The sequence below is a fragment of the Ornithodoros turicata genome, chromosome 9 (assembly GCF_037126465.1).
Source record: "Ornithodoros turicata isolate Travis chromosome 9, ASM3712646v1, whole genome shotgun sequence".
NCBI lineage: Eukaryota > Metazoa > Arthropoda > Arachnida > Ixodida > Argasidae > Ornithodoros > Ornithodoros turicata.
The window spans coordinates 2,517,061-2,538,197 of NC_088209.1; the positions used below are offsets into that span (position 1 = coordinate 2,517,061).

The 21,137-nt window shown below is 45.9% G+C and overlaps 1 protein-coding gene across 2 annotated transcripts in view; it reads right to left on the bottom strand.

Moving 5' to 3' along the window:
* Positions 1–21,137, bottom strand: part of LOC135369196 (uncharacterized) — a 63,454-nt gene that overhangs the window by 35,525 nt on the left and 6,792 nt on the right. The window contains exons 1-3 of one of the 2 annotated variants that reach the window (XM_064602830.1): positions 16,334–16,357; positions 14,967–14,996; positions 7,738–7,835 (exon numbers count right to left, since the gene is read on the bottom strand). In XM_064602830.1, the coding sequence (XP_064458900.1) occupies positions 7,738–7,813 (76 nt within the window). In that variant the 5' untranslated portion in view covers positions 7,814–7,835; positions 14,967–14,996; positions 16,334–16,357. Of the gene's footprint in view, positions 1–7,737; positions 7,836–14,966; positions 14,997–16,333; positions 16,358–21,137 lie in introns of those variants that run through there. The other variant, XM_064602829.1, reaches the window with a different exon arrangement.

Sequence of the window (21,137 nt, forward strand, 5' to 3'; positions counted from 1 at the left end):
TTCCAATACCCTTACTCTCTAAGACAAAAGGTGCTTTCTGGGTGCAAAGGGGACGTACCACTTACACACCACGTTTCCTAGTGCTCCCGCTGGTGTAACGGAACACCACTGGAGAAACTTTTTTTGTGTGTGTGTTCAACGAGTGTGTAGCGGATCTGCAGCCATCGTCATCCGCTACCGTGATGCGCCGACCAGGACTCATGTAAGGGAACACCACTTCCTCTACATTTGGTGACCCGAAGAACGACCACCATGTTCGAAGTATACTTCGGCCATCCATAATCCCATTTTTTCGGCAAACCGGCAGCGAACCACCCTCTGGCAGGTGAGTCGCACCGGGACCCCAGTTCCACCTGGGACCCGCAGAGACATCACAGCAAGTTCAGCTTCCGTCCTTCACTTGCTTCATGACGTCCTCCCCGGAACTTCTCTGGTGACACCCAGCATCAACGCTCTCGTATGGGTCGCGGTACTGCCGCCCACTCAGCAACGCGCACACACACAGTAAACTTTTACACTTTTTTGGTGTAAGTGGCTTATTCCATGGCGCAGACCTTCTCGGTGCTGCCTTTACAAGCGAATCAATGATGTTGTCCAGACCACGCTTTAATTAGGTGTATTCCTCCAAGACACTCATATAATGAGCGTTTAAATACAAAGAAACGCCGTTAAAAGAGGAGTATTCTATTGAAAACATCTTTCAGGATGGAGTTGTTTTATCGACAATACTCCCTCTCAAATGTCTAGTGCAATACAAGCTCCTGCGGCAGCACACCGAGACATACGGTTCGGCCTTGCGTTTATGGCAAGCGCCACACTGTACACTTCAGGCCTCCAGCAGTGTGGTTCCATCGTACAACCTAACCCGAAGCACAATGCGCCACAAGCACGCCGGGTTAGGAAGCTTGAAGTGACCTCGGCACCCTCGGTAGCCTATATTGGCTTATCGGATGGAACATATACTGTAATACAATTTGTTGGGAGCATGTTCCTTATGTGTAGCAGCGCGGAAAACGTCTGTAGCGGTGACGGAAATTCGTCCGTGCAATTAAAACGTACGGCTGCAAGGAGTAAAGGATAGCGTCTAAATTCCTGACATCCTTTCCTATGAAATAATGTGTTTTTAACTTTAGTTATCTCTTTTAATGTGGTTGACTACTGAGTGGAGGTGTGAAAGCAGTATAGCTTCGTCTATCGCGAATTAAAGCACCATTTTCAACACCATAGTCAAAGTTCAACACCAAGTTTAAATAGGGTGTAAAAAAGTGTATAGGACGTAAATAGCCTTAATGATCGACATGGGACAGAACGTAGTGTATTTGTGTATGTCGATATTCCAATGCTCTTTTCACACCATTTGCTACACTTTTGGGATAGAAATTGATGTTTTTATAAGAATACGCCTGTGCATTGCCGTGCACCCACCACCAATCAGTGCCCACCAGGGGTCACTCAACGCACGCAACAACCGCTCAACTCAATCAGCAGTCACTCAACACAATCGCCAGCAACTACTCAAGCACCCAACCACTCAGCACTCACACCTTATCTCTGGAACCCGCCCGGACTGCAGCGCTCTTGTTCCCGCCACCCCACTGCTGCTGCTGCAATTGCCACAATTACAAGCCCCGTCTCCAGTCGTGTATTATCCACGAGTCGTCCTCATTCGCCTCCTCGTGGTATATTCCACGCGGACCTCAACCGCATCTACCGCTCCGCGTATGAGGGGGGGGGGGGGGGGGGGGGGGGGGGGGGTGACGGCTCGTACGACAACGACGCGCGCCTGGCAGCCAGTTCCACCGGCACCGTCCTGGTGTAAGGCCACGGATGTCTGCCCGCTGGGACATACCATCATCCCCGGCAAGGACTCGTGTAGAGGAACACCACTTTCTCTACAGGTGTCTGGTGCACATCCTGCCAACTACACCAGCGAGCGCGCAGTACGTGAGCATGCGCAGAACATGCGGAGTAAGTGGGCATGCGCAAAAGGCAGTCAACTTTGGGACGCGCGTGACATTACAGTGCGAATTGCTAACGGCTTCAGATTGTCCAACGTTCAACCTTCACGATCCTTGTGTGAGAAAGAGAGATTATGGTTTAGTCGCACAAAGGCGTCACGCAAGTTTGAAAGTTTATTTTCACAATGCGTGATCAACCGTGTAAGAAGCCTTACCGCAAGTGTTGCCGCCCTGAAGTCGGTGAAGGCCCATTGGCCCTGACGTCTGGGAAGGAATATCTTGTGACAGATATGCTGGATATTCCCCAGGGTTAGAATAGCATGAAAAGACGACGTATGTAACAGACGACACCATTGGTCCTGTCGTCTGCTAGGATGCGCGTCGTGTATTTCAGGGAATATCCTCCAGCTTAATCACAGGATATCCCGTGACGATGTCAAGGCACTGGCATTTTTGCCGATCTCGCAATCGACAGCCTCTTTGTGGAGGTACTGCCCTTCATGTCTCATAATATACTATTTACATTAACTGTCGCTTTAACTTTTGGACTTTTCACTGAACTTTTTCCCTGACCCTGAGGAAGGACGGACTCCATGCGAAAGTTTATTGAAAGAAGAAAGTGCCATTATTTAAATGTTTCAGTTCCTTATGCTTATCTTATTCACTTGCGAGCGCTAGACTTTTCCCATTTTTGCCTTTTAGTTCATCGTGAAATAGTACCTCGGACCCAGCGAACTACAACAGGTAAAGACCTACAAATATCTTGGCATCCACCTCACTTGTGACATGACTTGGATTGAACACGTTACATACATCACAGCGAAAGCTTACCGCTCCCTTGGGTATCTTCGCCGTAATCTTTGTTATTTTCCACCCATAACAAAAAAAGCTGCCTACACGAATCAGGCCCATACTTGAGTATGCCTCCCCCATCTGGGGTCCTTCCCACTCCAATCTTTCTTGTGCAGTTGAGGCGGTGCAGAACAGCGCAGTTCGATTCATTTTAAATAATTTTTCTCCATATAGTAGCATATCAACAATGAAGTCGTCTATTGATATCCCAACATTAGACTTACGTAGGAAGGTATCCAGTCTCTGTCTCTTTCATAAGGTCTTCCACAACACAATCTTAAGCACAAACTCTTTTAAGAAATGCGGCGTTCATCTCTGCACGACTGGATCATGACTACAAGGTTGAACTAATCCCCCCCCCCACACACACACATTGCCACCATGATTTCTTCCTTAACTCATTTGGTTGTTACATAGCGAAATGTTGGAATGATTTACCTCGTAACATTGCAGTGCTTCATGATCCTTTAGAATTCAAAAAAGCAGTCACCGCGCTCATCATGGTGGACAATGAAAGAACAGTGTGTAGCTGAAGTCGGTACTTTTTGTGTCTTTGTAAACTTATAATTGTATAACCCATGTTAACCCATATAGTATGTACATAGTGTGTTACATATTCTTATAGGTTATTATATGTGCTGTGTCCGCCGTCCGATATGTAGTACCCAAGGGCCTTTAACGTACCACGAAATAAATAAATAAATAAATAAAGTATTTCATCTGTGTCCATCAGGAAACTGTGTGCGGTGCTCTTTCGCATTTGCGTCCCATTCGTTTCTGCTTTTAGACATTTTCTCAGCTTAATCCGGTTACAACTACTCAAGTTGCTGACTACCCAAGCTGATTTGAACTACCCAAGCCATAGCGGAGATCCCAGAATGCTATCAGAAGGAGAATTCGAATCCTACAACAATGTTATAGAATATCTCTCTCTTTCTTTCTCTGCAGAATCTCTTTGCTCCTTTGATCCTCACGAATACGTATATTTGAAATGTCTGTCAGATATATAGAGATTTTTCGAGTCCGAATCCGAATTCGAAGGAAGGTTCCACGAATCTTACGAATCTCGAACATTTCGAAGCATTTCCTCAAAAAGAGTTTAAAAAAGTAAAAAAAGAGCAACTCTTCAGGTGAAAAGTGTTTTGAAACAGAATATGGTTAATGAAAAACGAAACTTAATAATGCTTCATTTTCAGGAGAATATGTACCCCCATAGTACTTCTGAAACGTCTTAAACGCCTTACACTGTTAGAAGAAAAGGTATAGAAGGTGTATAACGAAGGTATAAGCCAGGACTAAACTACCGTATTTATACCTCATCATCAACGTCTATACCACGTTTAAATCATGTGGGAGGTATAAATCGCCGAGGCTATACCTTCCACACGAGTTGAGGGTATAATGAGGTACTTTTGTCTTGCCTTCATACCTTGGTATTTTCTATACCTTTTTTGTACCTGTGGTACCACATTAATTTGTGGTGGAGACAGTACCATCTCAGCTAAACAGTAATTTAATTAGGAAACACAGTGAGTAATAGAGTTCCATCGCAATTACTAGGGGGGTGGTTTATTGCAGCGTGCTATTTCTTCCTGAAATGACCAAATCTACACGTCCTCTTTTTTTTTTCTCACTCATATAGTTGCTCGCAGGGCGAAGGCGCCTCACATTTTGCGAAGCCACGATGCATTATACCAGTATCTGTTCTCCACCAAATCCTCCCAAGTTGCTTCTTGCGTGGCGAGTATTCTGCAGGAGCTCTCCTCTCCGTTTAACGCCTTCACTTTATGAATATGTTGTTGTGGGTACGTTTGTGTGTGTGCGTCTCCAGGTATTATCTTTCGCGCTTTCCTTCTCGCGGTAGTTGTTATTAAAGGACTTGTTGCTCAATATTATTTTGTTCTAATTTTGTTACGAGCTGGATCAGGAAAGTGCGACACTTATATAACGCTGAAATAAATCGAATATTCCAGTTTTTCATCACTACACCCCGGCTTTAAGTATATACTTTCAAGGGTATATATGTTTATACCATGAGGTGCAAATAATATACCTTCAGGGAGGTATAAAGTCCCTATACCTCAAAGGAGGTATAGCGTTTATGCCTCAAAAGGTATGCGCCCTGTGACAAACCGTTTATACCCTAAACGGTATAATTTTTTCTAACAGTGTAGAACAGGGTGTCGGAGCGAACCGAAAACCGGAACCGAAAACCGGAAAAAAAACGCTGTTTTGGTGCGAACCGGAACGAATCGAAACCGTATACGTTTTTTTTCGCTCAGGAGGGAAACCGAAAAATATATTTAACGGTTTTCGGTCCAAGAAAAAACTTCCCCGGTTTGGACTCCGGATAGGCGAATGAAACAGACGTCGTGAACAGAAATACGTCAGACGTCAGAGATACGTCTGACGTTACGTCGTGTGCTTTGAAGTCATGTCATGGATACTATACGAGGGTTACGGTTACGGTAGAATGTATGTCGGTAGTGACCCTTAGGCTCCCTTTGTAATGGTTTATGGTTCGCGCACGCACACAGACTTAGAGGTACATGTGGCTCTCTAGCAGTGTGCCGTAGTGCTAGTTTTAATTTGATCCCCCCAAACTCTCCTCAACTAAACAGCGACCCAAGGGGGCTGCATAACGCCTTATTTATCGGTAATGTCGCGCAACGCGTCCCTTGTTTGAGAGCAGCTAAGTTGAATACATTTACGTATACGCGAGGGCAAGCCCGTGCTAGTGGCAACTCTTTTGTGGACAGGACACGGAGAAAATAAAACGGAGCCGTCGAACGCGTTTGTGAGTGAAGGTGTTCCTCGATTTGCGTCGTACTCGTGCGGCGGTGCTTGCTGGCTAGACAGTAGCAACAGATATTCGGATGGGACCCGATCGCTCCAACCCAGCAAGAAAGTACTTTATGTATGACATCACGACAAACAAGTCCGTTTGTAGCATGCACTTCAAGAAAGGAGAAAGCCCATTTGAACAGAGAGTAACCTACAGGAAGTATAGGAGCTACCAATTTCACAGCTGTCTATTAATATTAAATACCATGTATGCGGAATAAACGGGTTTACATTTTGTAACCTTGATTTTTTTTGTGGGGATGAATATTCCTAGCAGAAGCGGAACCGGTTCAAAAACCGGTATGAACCGTTATTTTTTTGCTCCGGAGCAAAATGTAACCGGATGATTTATGATGTAACCGGAACGAAAACCGGAAACGTTTCGGTTCGACACCCTGGTGTAGAAGGAAATAGCCTGTACATAATGTTCATGGCGGTCTTCAGTGCGGATTGGACCAGGTTGAATCAGGTGGAAACCTGTTCACGTGGAATTTCTTCCATGCCGGTAACACGCTGCCGTTTTTCTGGTCCGCGTTTTTAACGAAATCAAAATGGGTCCCTTTGAAAATACGGGGCTGGATTGCGTAAGTTATGTTCTATGGCTTCAGAAGCAAACGGACGACAAATACGTAGTGTGAAACCGATGTTCAGATGAGACGCACTACGTGAAAAACAGCCCAGCAGACAGCTCCGATCGCCATAACCGTTCCCACGAGGTAACAGTCGACCATAGATTGAGAAGTTACCCGTCAAAAAGAACTCGTTACAAGTTACCGTGTGAAAAATGTAACTAAGTTAATAACGAAGTTCATCAGCGTGAAATGTAACTCGCAGTTACTGAGTTACTTAGAAAAAGAACGAGTTACTTCCAAATTACTTCGTACACAAAATAGCGTTACGCATGTGTAGCGCGCGTGAGCAGCTGAGTTAGACCTTGAGTTGCCTGCGGAGGAGTGCAACACGCTTAGATCGTTTTCATTTATGTCCAGCAGTAGACCTGTCCCTGTCTGTAAACAAACGAAGTCATAGTGTTCGACTGCGCCACAAATTTGGTAGAATTGAACTACGCTCGAAGCTAGAGGTGAACAAGGTCGCGTCCGAAAGCCACGGTCTTGAGCGGGCTACGATATGGTCCCTTAAAGGGACAGTCTAGCCCCAGATGTGAAGTAAATATATAATTCACTGAATGATATCATTCTGTGTCATGATTTGTTCAAAACAGGGGGAGGCGCCTATCTGGGACAAGATAATCTGTCCCAGATAGGCGCCTCCCGCCTATTTTGAACAAATCATGACACAGAATGATATCATTCGGTATGATGGTTGGTTAGGAGCGTGCTATGTGGTGAAGTTCTGTTTTAACAGTGTAGTTGTTAAAAACGGGAAGCGTACGCCTTTTCTGTGACAAATATGAACAGCATAAGTGTCACAAAAAAGGCGCACTCCTCCCGTTTCCATCAAATCAGGGCAGATAACGATATCGTTCGAGATGATGGTTGGCTAGTGGCGTGCTATGCGGTGAAGTTCATTTTTAAGAGTGTAGAAACACTGAGTTAACGAACACGACAGAAGCTTCACGATTTCAATTTAGCACACTCTAAAAACATAACAAGTAGTGTGCCAATCATTGCCGCGAACGACAGGGTTATCGCTTTTGATTCGAAGAGAGAGGGAGCCGTACGTCTTTTTGTGGCAGTTACCGTACATTATTAAAAATGAACTTCACCGCATAGCACTCTCCTATCCAACCATTATCTCGAATGATATCGTTATCTGCCCTGATTTGTTGAAAACGGGAGGCGTAGCCTCGGCTATGTGGTGAAGTTCTGTTTTAACAGTGTATACCCAAATTGCCACAAAAAAGGCGTACGCCCCCTTCTCTCCTCGAATCGGAAGCGATAATCCTATCATTCGTGGCGATGGTTGGCGCACAGCGTGCTATGCGCTGACACTCTGATTGTAGAGTGCACTTCTGCATTGCTTTCCTCTCGTTCGAACGAGCAATACAAGTTAGATCCGCGTATTTTTTCTGGCACAATACCAGGGTACCCGCGCAGATGCTGAAACGAAACCTTGAACTTACTGGAGGAGCCGGACGTCGCTACAGCCACGATTACTACAATCCCTAGCAACAGTAGACAGAGAACGGCCGCGAGCATCTTCACTTTCTTCTTGTCCACTCTGAAAATATTGGAGATGATTTTACTCAGTGGAGCAAAGGCACGACACTTTCAACACATGAAGTGTTCGGGAAGTGAAGTGAAGTTCACTCCGGGCACAACAGCGGTGAAGTACAAGGTGAATTTAGCAAAGGCAACACATTTGGTCCCGTTGTAAAACTAGAAAATGTCGTTTCCAGTGCTTCAAACTTTGCATACTGATTGTCATTCGCCTCAAGTTTTATTTTTTTTTTAATGCTATCACTTTGTAGAAAAAAGCTTGAAGCAAAGCAAATCCGCATGGCACGAAAAACTAGCCGAACCGAAATCGGGACCGAACTTTTTTGTTCTGTGCACCACGGTAAGCTACCGAAATGCACCCCGAATTTCGGCCGAAGACTTCTGATCTTGGGGGACATCGCCTTTCAATCATCCAGCTCACTGAGATAATCCCTTGTATTCATAGGGATAAAAGTCGCACCCACGGCAACAGTCGACCCGATTGCTTCATCATCGTTGCTGGTTCTCCTTCCGGCTGAATAGCCATTGGTTGCTTCTACTTTTTCGATTGGCGTCACTTCCCATTTCGGAGGAGAAATCTGGCTTGGCCAGATCGGGCCGAACTCTGCCCAAAATTCTGTTTTCCGAAAAATTATGTTCTCCAGTTCAGTCCCGAATTCGGTTCGGAAACAATTCGGACGCTTTTCGGGCGGTTCACGCAGAATGATTCTCGTGTGCCGAATGGAAATAAAATGCCGTAAACCCATTTCCTGAATAGATCAAATTTCCACTCCAAGATCAGTCGGTTGATGCGGTAGAACTCGCGACGACATGACCTGAAAGTATTCACCGGTTCCATTATGTTTTACACAACTCTGTCTCATGTGTGCCATGAGCTGTACTTGCCACATTTTTGCATTAGGACAGCCTCGGGTTTTTGGAACCCGGACATGAATTGTGGTGAGGGTGGGGGATGAAAGGGGGATCTGGAGTACCCCTGAATCTAGGACGTCGCGCCGCCCCTGTACCACAGCGATGCTTTGTTTCACTACGCTTTCAACGATTCCGTTATCGAGACGACGTTAGGGTTACAGCCTCACTAGTTTGCTAAGCATTGCAATACAGTTAAAGAAATATCTTACTCTTTTTCTGCAACGGAAAAACGCATGCGTTAGAATACACGGCTACCACAGACGAACATATAGGATAGAGTGGTAGCAACATTTGCTATGATGTCGCGTACTGTTGGGTAGCTACTGCGTTGCGCAAACATCGTTGGTTACAGATAGTAGGGTGTCATTTCCGTTTCCGTGCACTCATTAGAAACTTCCTTTAAAGGGACAGTCGCATACGTCGCAGTCCATTCTGACACTACAATGTCATTTTACTCCCCCTTCGTCACAGACGCCGAAAACACGATGTGAATTAGTGGACAATAGGAACAATCCGGGGTAGTTGATATAGATTAATTATGACGAAAAGCAGCAAGAAGACGAGGACAGTGTAGAAGTAGACAAGACGACTGCAGACTCTCAACTGAAGTTTAATCAAGGAACCCAACATCTTAAACGCTGACGAATCTATTTAAATCTATTATGAATCTAGAAAATCTATTTCCACATCTGCTAACATGACAGAAGGGGAGCTGACACATCTGTCTTCACAAGCGGCAATAAGAAATGCCTCCATTATCTCCCGCACCAACTGATCTTTATGAACTGCCAGCACAACGGTCTCATTAAAGTCACGACATACACTTACAATCGCGGCAATGGACGCTCAAGTGACCGGATGGGGTTCTTTCAAGTCTTCTCGAGGCATGTTCCATAAGCCTACTGTTGAGACATCTACATCATTTACCAACATAGCATCTGCCACACTGAAGCGGTATGCGATAGACGATATCAAGCTTGCAATCCACGAATGCCTGTCGATGTTTCACATTACATTCTAAAGGCCTATGCCGTAAATTTATTCTTGCGCAAAAAGACTGCAATTTCAACGGAGCCGTAAATATAACATTCACTCTACATCGCGCAGCCACATTTTTTTTTTTTAAATTGTGAGATACCCTGTGGATATATAGGATGGCTACTGGCTTACCAGTTATGCCGGACTGCCCTAGCGGGTAACTGATGATTACTGAACTCCCTCAAGAGGACCTCCGCTGTTGACAGCAACACTTGCTGAGGGTAGCTCGCATTCCTTATTCTAGAAAGTTGCATCAGAAAACTGGAGGGGGCAGTGTGCACACAGGACCTAATGAGAGAAGGTCTCATAGCCGACTTAACTATTGCCCTCTTGACCACCTTGGAATGATCTGACCCATAAGGAAGCAAGCCCTTTTTTGTTCTAGGATTATACATCCTGCACCTATGCTGTGGCGTTTTCTCCATGTGTAAGACCAAAAATTGGAAGACATCCTCTTTAGGGAGCTCAGACGTCAACCTGAGCACTTCGGCACAATTCCTGAAGGCATCCAGCACTGCCTCAGCTCCTGCCTCAGCGGCTTCATCGTAAAACACTAGGAAATCACCCACGCACCTAAAGACATGGCACTGACATAAGTTGTTCAATTCCCCCTCAATGCGTTCGTCACATTTGCCAAGAAAGATTTCACAGAGTATGGGCGAAATATCTGAACTGATGGAAGTTCCGCTTTTTTGGATGTAAAACATGTCATGTTTGATCACTGTAACCGCAAGGTAGGTAGACTGTAATTCAAGAAATGAACTCGCGGACATACCAGCAGCATTCTGAAAACCCACCAACCCCTGTCTCTCTAAAAGAGCTGCCGGCGGAATAAATCCTCGACACAATACACAAGAGGTCCCATCCTGTTGCACCATCCCGCTGAAGAAACTGCACAACAGCGTCAGCAGCCGTGTTTACATGAATGCGACACAAGCGTATCGAATCGAGTCAAAACCGGAGAGAAGACGATACGCCACCGTTTACATGAATGCGCATCGAGCCCAGACCGGAGGTGGCGCCACCCCGTGTCATATCGGAAAGTTAGAGGCGCATTTCCGCAAATACTGCCGTTTCCGGTGTCCCGCCACCTTCGCACCAGGTCCCCCAAACTCACCTCGGAAAAGCGTGCAACGAAGAAGGCCGCCACTAGATACCCCACTGTTGCCGTTCCGGATCACTTCAGCGCGCTAAGTTTAGCGGCAACATGTTTTTGTTGTTTCTGCGAATGAATCTAGTCTTTATATGTCCAAATAAGACGCGTATAACAACTTTCTCTGTCGTGTTTCACTTTTTGGTCCCGTTTTTAAACGTGTTGAGCGATCGGAAGGATCTAGTGCACGGCTGCGTGCATCACATAGCGTACCTGTCGTACCAGGCGCCGCAGGCGCTGCAGTCGTCCATTTTTCCTTCGGTGACTTGGCCTGGCTTGGATTGTGCTTGAACTGGATCTTTAGCGCGCTACAATCCACGCAAGCCAACGTCTGGTAACAATGGGGTATCTAAGGGCGGCCTCCGGCATTGCACGCATCGAGATAGGAACAAATACATGGGAAAATGGCGACCTTGGGGGACCTGCTTCGCACCGAACGCTGAAACGTAGAAAACGTAGCATCTACGTCCCATTTTCAAGCGTACTTCAGAATGAATTCTGTTATACGGCTGCAAGCCCTGCTGCTTCTGTTAGTGTAGACTAACCTACATATCCAAAACGTAGCGTAGCTGTGAACTCCCTAATATCATCATTCCGTGATCCCGACTAGGAGTAGCAGACGACGCAACTAACCCGCAGCCGAACGCCGCTTCCCACAATCCTCTCTTCTTGCCTTGATGCGCATCGTCTGTTTACATCCACAGTCTGAATGCGCATCCACCGTCTCGATCCACCTCTGTTTAACGAATTGAATACGATACGCTCTCCTAGCGAATTGACGCGTTTACATGGGTGGATTCGATTCGACAACTGGATACGATACGCTATGTCGTATTCATGTAAACGCGGCTAGCGTCTTTCACTACAAACAATGAACGGAACAACGGAACAATGAAAAACTCTGACGCTGTTGCGCAGTTTCTTCAGCAGAATGGTGCAACAGAATGGGACTTGTCTATAGATGTCCAGGATTTATTCTATTTAATCCCACAGGCAGCTCTTTTACAAGCGTTTGAAACCCAAACTGAGAGACAGGGGTTGGTGGGTTATCAGAATGCTGCTGGTATGTCCGCGAGTTCATTTCTTGAATTATTCTCTACCTACCTTGCGGCTACGGTGATCAAACATGAATATATGTTAAAATGCGGAACTCTCATCGTTTCAGGTGTTTCGCGCATACTCTGTGAAATCTTAATTGGTAAATGTGACGACCGCATTGAGGGGGAATTGAACAACTTATGTCAGTGGCCATGTCTTTAGGTACGTGGATGATTTACGATTAAGCCGCTAAGGTAGGAGCCGAGGCAGTGCTGGATGAGTTCAGAAATTGTGCCGAAAGGCTCAGGTTGACGTCTGAGCTCCATAGAGAGGATGTCTTGCAGTTTTTGGACTTACACATGGAGAAAACGCCACAGCATACAAAAATGAGCTTGCTTCCTTAAGGGTCAGCTCATTCCAAGGTGGTCAAGAGGGCAATAGTTAAGTCGGCTATGAGATCTTCTCTCATTAAGTCCTGTGTGCACACTGCCCCCTCCAGTTTTCTGATGAAACTTTCTAGAATGAGGAATGCGGGTTACCCTGAGCAAGTGTTGCTGTCAACTGCGGAGGTACTCTTGAGGGAGTTCAGTAATCGTAAGTCACCCGCTAGGGCAGACCATCATAATTGGTAGGGCAGTAGCCAACCCATATATCCACAGGGTATCTCAACTTTTAAAAAAGTGGCTACGAGATGTGGAGTGAATGTTATATTTAAGGCTCCGTTGCGTTAAGGCAGTCTCTTTGCGCAAGAATCAATTTACGGCATAGGCCTTTAGAATGTAATGTGAAACAACGACAGCCATTCGTGGATTGCAAGCTTGATATCGTCTACCGCATACCGCTTCTGTGTGGCAGATGCTATCTTGGTCAATCATGTAGATGCCTTAACATTAGGCTTATGGAACATGCCTCGAGAAGACTTGGAAGAACCCGATCGGGTCACTTGAGCGTCCATTGCCGTGATTGTAAGTGTATGTCGTGTTTTCAATCAGACCGATGTGCCGGCAGTTCATAAAGATCAGTTGGTGCGGGAGATAATGGAGGCATTTCTTATTGCCACGTGTGAAGACAGATGTGTCAGCTGCCCTTCTGTCACGTTAGCAGATGTGGAATTAGATTTTCTACACATAGATAAGATGTTGAGTACTATGTACCAGCCGACAGCACAAACCTTGCCCTCTCTGTACATATTTAGGTGATAGTCAGTGACCTAGATGTTAGCGTTTAAGATGCTGTGTTCCTTGATTAAACCTCAGTTGACAGTCTGCAGTCGTTTTGTCCTCGTCTTCTTGGTGCTTTTCGTCATCATGAATTAGAGGAGCAGCTTCATTCTGTGCAGCTTCATGGAATGCATTGGAAGAGTCGAGGACGGAGGTTGAGGGTATATACCAGAATTGTCTCCGTATAAATTGAAGAAAACGTCCCTCGAGTAGGGCCAATCAGTGAGTGCCTTAAAGGGCCTTATCTGCTTAGAGTCTGTGACGGGCTTGTGAAATTTTGCTTCTGGTTAGCGTAGGACGTGTTCGTACTAGAGCAGTGCACGGGCTCGAGCTTACGCAATAGTCTGGTCTGCCCCATGTGGCTGTATGGGCCCAGAACGGTCCCGAGCATTGCCTATCTTCGATCGGGATCAAACCGGTGTTAACCCACTGTTAGTTAGCCGTGGTCAAGTGGTACATTTGAATTACGACACTTGAAGAGAACGTACCAGCAGTGGGATTCGAATCCACATCCTCTGTCAGAGACGGCAAATTTTTTTAGTCTCTCCACATCTATGCAACTTTTACAGCCGGCTACACTAGGCTTGGGCTTGGGCTTAGACCGGGCTTGGACGCGTCACCTATAAATTTATCCGGCCTGCGCCAGACCCTGGCCGGAAATCTATAAAGCTTGGGTCGGGCTGGGCCTAAGAATGCAGCCTGTGCAGTGCTCTAGCTCGTATAGCGAAGAGCACAGCACCGTGTTCTAAGCAACGACGCCGCGTCAGAACTCACACTAGTAAGCAAAGTTGAGTGCATTTACCGAGGATTCCGGCGTATTCACCGTGTGACACGTGATCATGGTGTTAATACCACAGGGACTTTCTTATCCGCAGAGGAAGTTCAAACTTTTACTTATTAACTTGTTTACCTTTTACGTTTCCATTTTATTTTTAATTTGTACATTTAATATGCGAGCCAGTTAAGTGTGAAGTAGCGCCAGACATTACGGTCTCAAAGACACGCTTCCGGATGCGAATGTCCGTTTAAGGAGAACACAACGGGAGAAAGTCACTGCATTATTCCGGTCGGTCGACCCTAAACAGAGAGCAGAGTAACGATACTGGTTGACAACATATGGATTACCGCACAACAATCATGCACGCTTCTCTATCCCATAGGGAGCATTACGGTAGCAGTCTTTGATCCTCAATTCGGGATGGTACCGGTGTGGTGCGGAAACAAGATGGCGCTCCTGTTCTCCCTTTCAACTCAGTGTCGATACTGTGAAGCGTAGCTTATTTAGTGACTCTACCTGGCAGGAGAAAGCACGTGACTTGATTGGATTCGCGAATAATGCACGGCGACGCCCAGTGAAAAATGAATGTGATACTCTGCTTCCCTATTTAGTCACTTCGGGACGTAAGGTTGGTCGGTCCGTGTATTGATTTGGGATTCGTTAACACTTGTCTCAACTCGACATCTGCCTGCACCCTCGAAATTGCTGAAATGTATGTGCATGGCATGATGCGGGAACCTAGCACTAGCCCAGTACATCGTTATGGAGGTATGATACGGTGATGAATATATATTCAAGCACGATGGACGTCGTACCTTCTATTCCTAGTCCTGGTACAGCTCGTTAACAATATAGCAACCGGGGGAAGAGTTAGTACTCTTCACGCCGCGCTAGAAACCACTTGATTCCAAATTAATTCGTTCGATATATTTTTGTTTTCAAATTCACCTTGATGGAAATGATTGCAAACTACTCCAAATACGACGTACTTACTTTCTTCAGCACCTCCGGTTGTGGACATTTCTTAAACACAGAGGATACATGAAATGAAATGGATATAATAGAATGTTAGTACTGGCAGGTGTTACTATGAAATATAAAGCCCCTGACCTACTGAGGAGCATCCTTGGCACTGCATTTCCTGGCACTCCTATGTGAGTTGTTAATCACAGAGCGTGACCTCACTTGCAGTGTGTTGTCACGCCAACACGGACTACGCGGAGTCATATGACCTGAAGGGCTCAACGAGCCTCAGCCCATGACGCAATAATGTTGATCACCACTCTGAATCCCATTATGTAACTTAGTGCCGCATAGGAACCGCAGATCATATAGATGCATTGTAGTGTAACCTTACATTGAGTTCGATGTTGCGCAGTACCATTGCTACTACAGTTTTTTTTTTTGTTGCAACAAATTAGAGCAGCATGGACGCCACTTTTACGGTTAAAGGTCAGATATACCGATTTTGAAGTGCCGCAGAACTGAGCGACACTCTCTGTGTGTTCGTTAGCGAAGACTGAATAAGTGTGCGAAATATCCTGGTCCAACTGTTCGTAGTTTTTTAGAAAACATTTTTGTAGTTCTCAAGCCCGCCCGTCAGACCGTCGGCAAACCCTGCGCACCGACGTCACTGCTCTCGGTTTATATGTCTTTGGCTTGGCATGAACTCTTGGCTTGGCCACTTGGCTTCTTTAGTTTCGTCCTCTGTGCATCGTACGTAAGCGAACAGCTGTTATGTTATTGCTAAGCAGGAAACAAAGCATGTGAATATTTTTTTGGCACGGCGTCGTCTGAAAAGCGCACTTCCTTGTTCTGACCTTGCCTTTTATGGGCTAGAGCGATATGATACGTGATATGCCACGGCGAAGTTGTCGAAGATGCGACGGTGCTACGCTGTTAGAACAATTCATCGGAGCATTCAAGTGTTACCTAATTTCCACTGCAAGGATTTCGCCCACGAATGTTATCATAGGTTACGCGCGACTCCAGAGGCAATTTGGCACGAAATCGTCTGATGGAAATCTGATGTGCCCGACGCAAAACATTTTGAACGTGCCACGGAGGATCAAGGCAAAAACGAGAGCAAAAAATGTAAGTCGAGGTTGAGATATAAAAAGTAGCAAGCTTAATGAATCGATTGTGCAGCTGCACAATACCTACTGCACCTACTCCGATATAACCACGATTTACTACACAATAGTACTGACAACCTAACTTCTAAATTATCACAGGTGCACGCTGAAGGCGGAAATGAAGCAGGATCTGGGTTGCATCTGGTGCATGAAGAAATTGCTGACACGCCAGTTGCAGTCTACATCCACCAACAGACAATGTAATGTTATAATTTGAGTATTCACCTATGCTGAACTTTTCATGTGCGCTCGCATGCAGACATCTTAAAACACCACCACTTTTAAATCTGCCCTCAAAGTTACAACCTGTGCTTTCAGGGTGGAAAACAAAGGTCGCCGTTCCGATTAGCTGCTATCTCCCAGTTCAAGCACTTTTGAAAACGGGAGGCGTACGCCTCCCGTTTTCAACAAATCAGGGCAGATAACGATATCATTCGAGATAATGGTTGGCTAGGAGCGTGCTATGCGGTGAAGTTCATTTTTAAGAGTGTACAGTCCGCTCTACGGGGCCCTCGTGTAGACGAGATAACGTGCTTTTATCGCCAAAACGAAGAATGTACGCACGAAACAAACAAGCAAAACAAAGGAGTGAAGCGGGGATTCTGTTGTTGTCCTGAGCTTTCGTACCATGAAATAACAAGCCTTCTGACCAATTGACCTTCTATTCACTTTCAATCTCGAAGCAGGAGAAATTATGCGTATCATGCCGTTTCCCCACTTGGTTTCGGCTCTGTAATGTCATATTCTCTTAATGTCCATAGACGACCATTGGACGATGTATCGACGGTGGTGTGACAGTGCAGCGAGCGATATGCTCCTTATGCAGTGCCACGATGTATTCTTGTGCTTGCAACCGCAATGAAGATTCGTTCTTCACTTATAATGAAGGCAACCTCCTAAGTTCAAACTACAAAATTAGGAAAACTCAAATTTCATTTATTGCGGCACAGAAATCACAGGACGTGTTCAAAATGCCTTCCTTCCGCGGCAAGGTACATACGGAGCCGCTTTTCAATTGATTCCACGGTTTCTCGTAGCTGCTCAACGGTTATCTGTGTGCAGCATTCCTCGATCCTTCGCCTCAAGTTTTCCGGATCGGTGGATCGGTGTCGTACACTGTCCTTTATGTATCTCCACAAAAGAAAGTCCAAAGGAGTCAGGTCAGGGCATCGGGCTGGCCAGGGAACAGGACCTGTTGCGCCTATCCACTTGTCTCCGAAAACGGAGTCTAACCATAGGCAGGACGTCCGCGATGCATCAGCTGGGGCGCCGTCGTGCTGACACCAGACGCCGCGTCGGTCGGACAAAGGCATTTCGTCGAGGTAGTCACGGACAACGTTCCCGAGCACTTCACCGACGTACCTATGTGAAGTTAGGTGCCCGTCAAAAAAGTATGGGCCAATGACACGGTCACCATGAATGCCACACCAGACATTAAATGACCACTGCCACTGGTGCTTACCAGGCAGTAGCCAGTACGGGTAAGTAGAAGCCCAGTAGTGCCGATCCTGGGTGTTGACATTTGAGTGGCGCCCAAATCGCGCTTCATTGGTCCATATGACTTTTGATAGAAAGTCCTCGTCGCCCTCTAGCATGGCAAGTGCCCAGTTCGCGAATTCCGCTCTTCTGCCGTGGTCAGCCTGAATGAGTCCTTGATGTATGTGGGATGGTAAGGATGTCAACCGGCCTTTTTCAATATGCGCCATGTTGTCACTCGGCTCACTTCAAGGGCAGCTGCTGTGGAACGGACACTTGCATGTGGATGATCGCGGATATGTTCGAGAACACTGGACGTGACCTGCTCGTTCCGAGCAGATGGCTCTCTCGTGTGGGGCTTGACGAAGGTGCCGTAAATTGAAAGATTTCTGTAGACGGATAACATTGTGTTATGATCCGGGTGGCGCTTCTGGGGAAACCTCTCTGCGTAAATTGTTGCAACCAAAGATGCGTTCCTTTGAGATTCCCCGAAGGCCAGGATCATGTCCACTCGTTCTTCGTTGGCGTAGGAACCCATATCTTGACATTTGACATGGCGCAATATTCCGGGGTTTTTATTGCCTCTAAACCGAACCCAAGCAGCACAGTGTACTGAAAGTCGAGTGCAATAGGGTTGGACGGGTAGGTGGAAGGCCTTGAACAGACTCGTGAAACTGAAGAACATTGATAAGACACATACCGTCATACATTGCACACCACACACATACCACCACATACATACATAGCATTGGCTGCTTGGGAAGTTGCGCTCAATGAAAACAAGAAGACATATCAATGTCACATGTGCGATAAAGTGCGATTTATCCTACCCTATCAATGCCATGTACGAAGTCAGGTGCTGGCAGATCGCGTTGATCAAGGCCAGTCTCACTGTGTGCACACCTTGGTGATATCAGCACATCATTGTCAAGACAAACTTGACTTCACCAGGGGCGTCACAACGTACGGAGTTTATTGGGTACCTGCTAAACGGTGCCCCCCTCCCCAGCCGAGACACAACCACCATGCACATTGAATTCATGCCTATGTCCCGCAAACTCGAGCTAGTCTAAATAAAGAAAAGAAAATGAAGAGTGGCAGACGCTTTTGTCCTCGGCACAGGTTAATGCGGCGCTTCTTACATGCACTGCGGATTAGTATCCCGTTTCGAGCTCTGGCACGGTGAGCCTTTACGTGAAAGTCCATACTCTTACTGCAAAGTCACAGTACGTAGAACAGCAATGTGCAGGTATGCTGCGATAGAGATTCACAACAGAAAGAAGACTGTCGAGAGCATCTAAATTTTAATGAGAAGAGACTTTCGTGCACAAGGCTGCTCTTGTTAATGTCTAACATGAAGTTACAAAATCCCAGAATATATAAAACATGTTGTAATGTAGAGAGCGAGGGTTGGTACAGACATAAAAATAATGATACAATCATATATAATAAAATAAAAAGGGGGTACAACTCCCCCTCAACTCAACTCGACAACTCAATAACTCTACTTGTTCTCTACCTTACAACATGTCATTACAACAATAATATCTGGAATTTTGTAACTTGAGGTTAGACCTCAAGAAGTACAGCCTTCTGTGCGAAAGTCTTCTTTCTGTTGTGCACAATCATTATATAGTAAATATGGCTATCCATTTCTTGTCATTAAATGCTTCTTCTTTTTTTTTTTTTCTGCAGTGATGACCAACCATAATTACACATGCCAGAAAGAGTCTCTTTGGGATGACAAACCCTCATCACTTCATGAGGACACAATGGTTGACGAATGGTTCATGTTCTCAAGCACATCTAAACTTCAACAAATAATTCCTGAAAAAGCCAGTCAGTGCTTGCACCAGGAACTGAACGTTGACCGTCCTGGCTACCAGTCAGAGATGTTACATTTCAGGCACTCATTGGCTTTTGGTGAATTACTTGTTGACTTTGTCCCAAGGTGGAGCTCACCACAGCTCATTTGCCTATCTGTTAATGTTGTGGCATGTGTTGAGTTTTTCTCTTTGTGTGTTCCAGACTCAGAACGGTTAATTTGGATCAGGTCAGGTACGTTTCATTTAGACATGTCAAACATAAAGTGGTGCTTCTCAACACAACTTAGCAGTGGCCTTCGTGCATTACTGCTACGCCCATTAAAGGGACTATGAAATTTCCCGAACCCCCATACTTTTTTTCGATGAAAACTGTTCTTCCCGCAGAGAAACTAATATGCCACAAATTTTTCCGGACGAAATCGCTCCACTCTGCGAGGAGCGCGCGCTGGAAATGTCTCTTCCGCGTTCCTCCTCTTCCGCGCATATTTCCCTGCCGATGGTGTAACTGTACGGACCGCTCTTCGGTTCCCCGTTACGTCACCGGTGTTGCACAATGGCAAGTAATGCCGCGAGCTCGCGCTGTGGCTGCCGCCACTGTCGAAATCTGCCGATCGCGCGAAAGCTGCTGTCATGGAGATTTCCACTCGCGATGAACGCATACGCGGGATCCTACGGCGCATGCTCCTGGCGGGATTCCTCGGCTCGGCAACACGTCACGATGAAGTGTTGCTGAGCCGGCCGTGGTCGCGTCAAGTTACCCGTTGTGTCTCCGCTCGGCAGCTCCTCACGGCGCGGCGCCAGCTGTCCTCCCTTCGCCGCTCCGTTTAAATTCGCTCCCGAGAAATCCGCTCGCGCGACGAAAGTAAAATTTCGGTTCTAGACTCAGAAAAATGTCTTCTTTCGAACGAAACGAAGAGAAAAATCGTTTCATAGTCCCTTTAAGCATGAATGGAAAGCTGCACATTATGCATGATGTAAAACCCCAAGACTAGGGACGGACACAAACACGTCCCTTTGTGTTCCCAACTCTCGGGGTTTTACATCATGCATCATCTTCAACTCGCTTGCTTCCTAGTCATTTTTTCTGCACATTATGTTCACTCTACTTTTATCGTGTGCTATGTGATCCTGTTTAAGTTCTGTCAAACGAGCGTGTAATGCTACAAAAAAATCAGTACACTCATTATGTGGGTTGAATGGTAGCGCATGAATGCAGGAAGGAAACTGTCATGTTATGGCAAGTGTTTATGTATTGTACATTTAACTACTAATTTATTGGTTCACTTTCGCCGGCGTATCATGTCAAGCCATGTTGTATTAATTTGGAACATATTCTTCTCAGTAGCCAGAGCACCTGATACACAGTGAGAACATAGCCGGTGTGTGTTTGTCTTTTTCACCGCAGCCCTTGGGTTTCCTCCCTGACGGCTACACATGTCAGGGATAGGTTTCAGAACCGGCAGTTCCAGCCAAGTGTGAATTTCTTTTCAGGGGATCATCACGCTGGCAGATGACACATATGGTTTAAATTATTTGCAGGACAGGAATTGCGTAGCTTCACACAAATACTATTACTACGACGTAAGAGTGGTTTCAAATCAAGCTTTTTTGTGTTCCTGACATTATCGCACAAGATGTAGAATCCACTATGATCCTTTATATGGAGAGTATGTACAGTGCAATCAACATATGCTATTTACAAATCTGTGTTTCCTACTGTGTTGAAA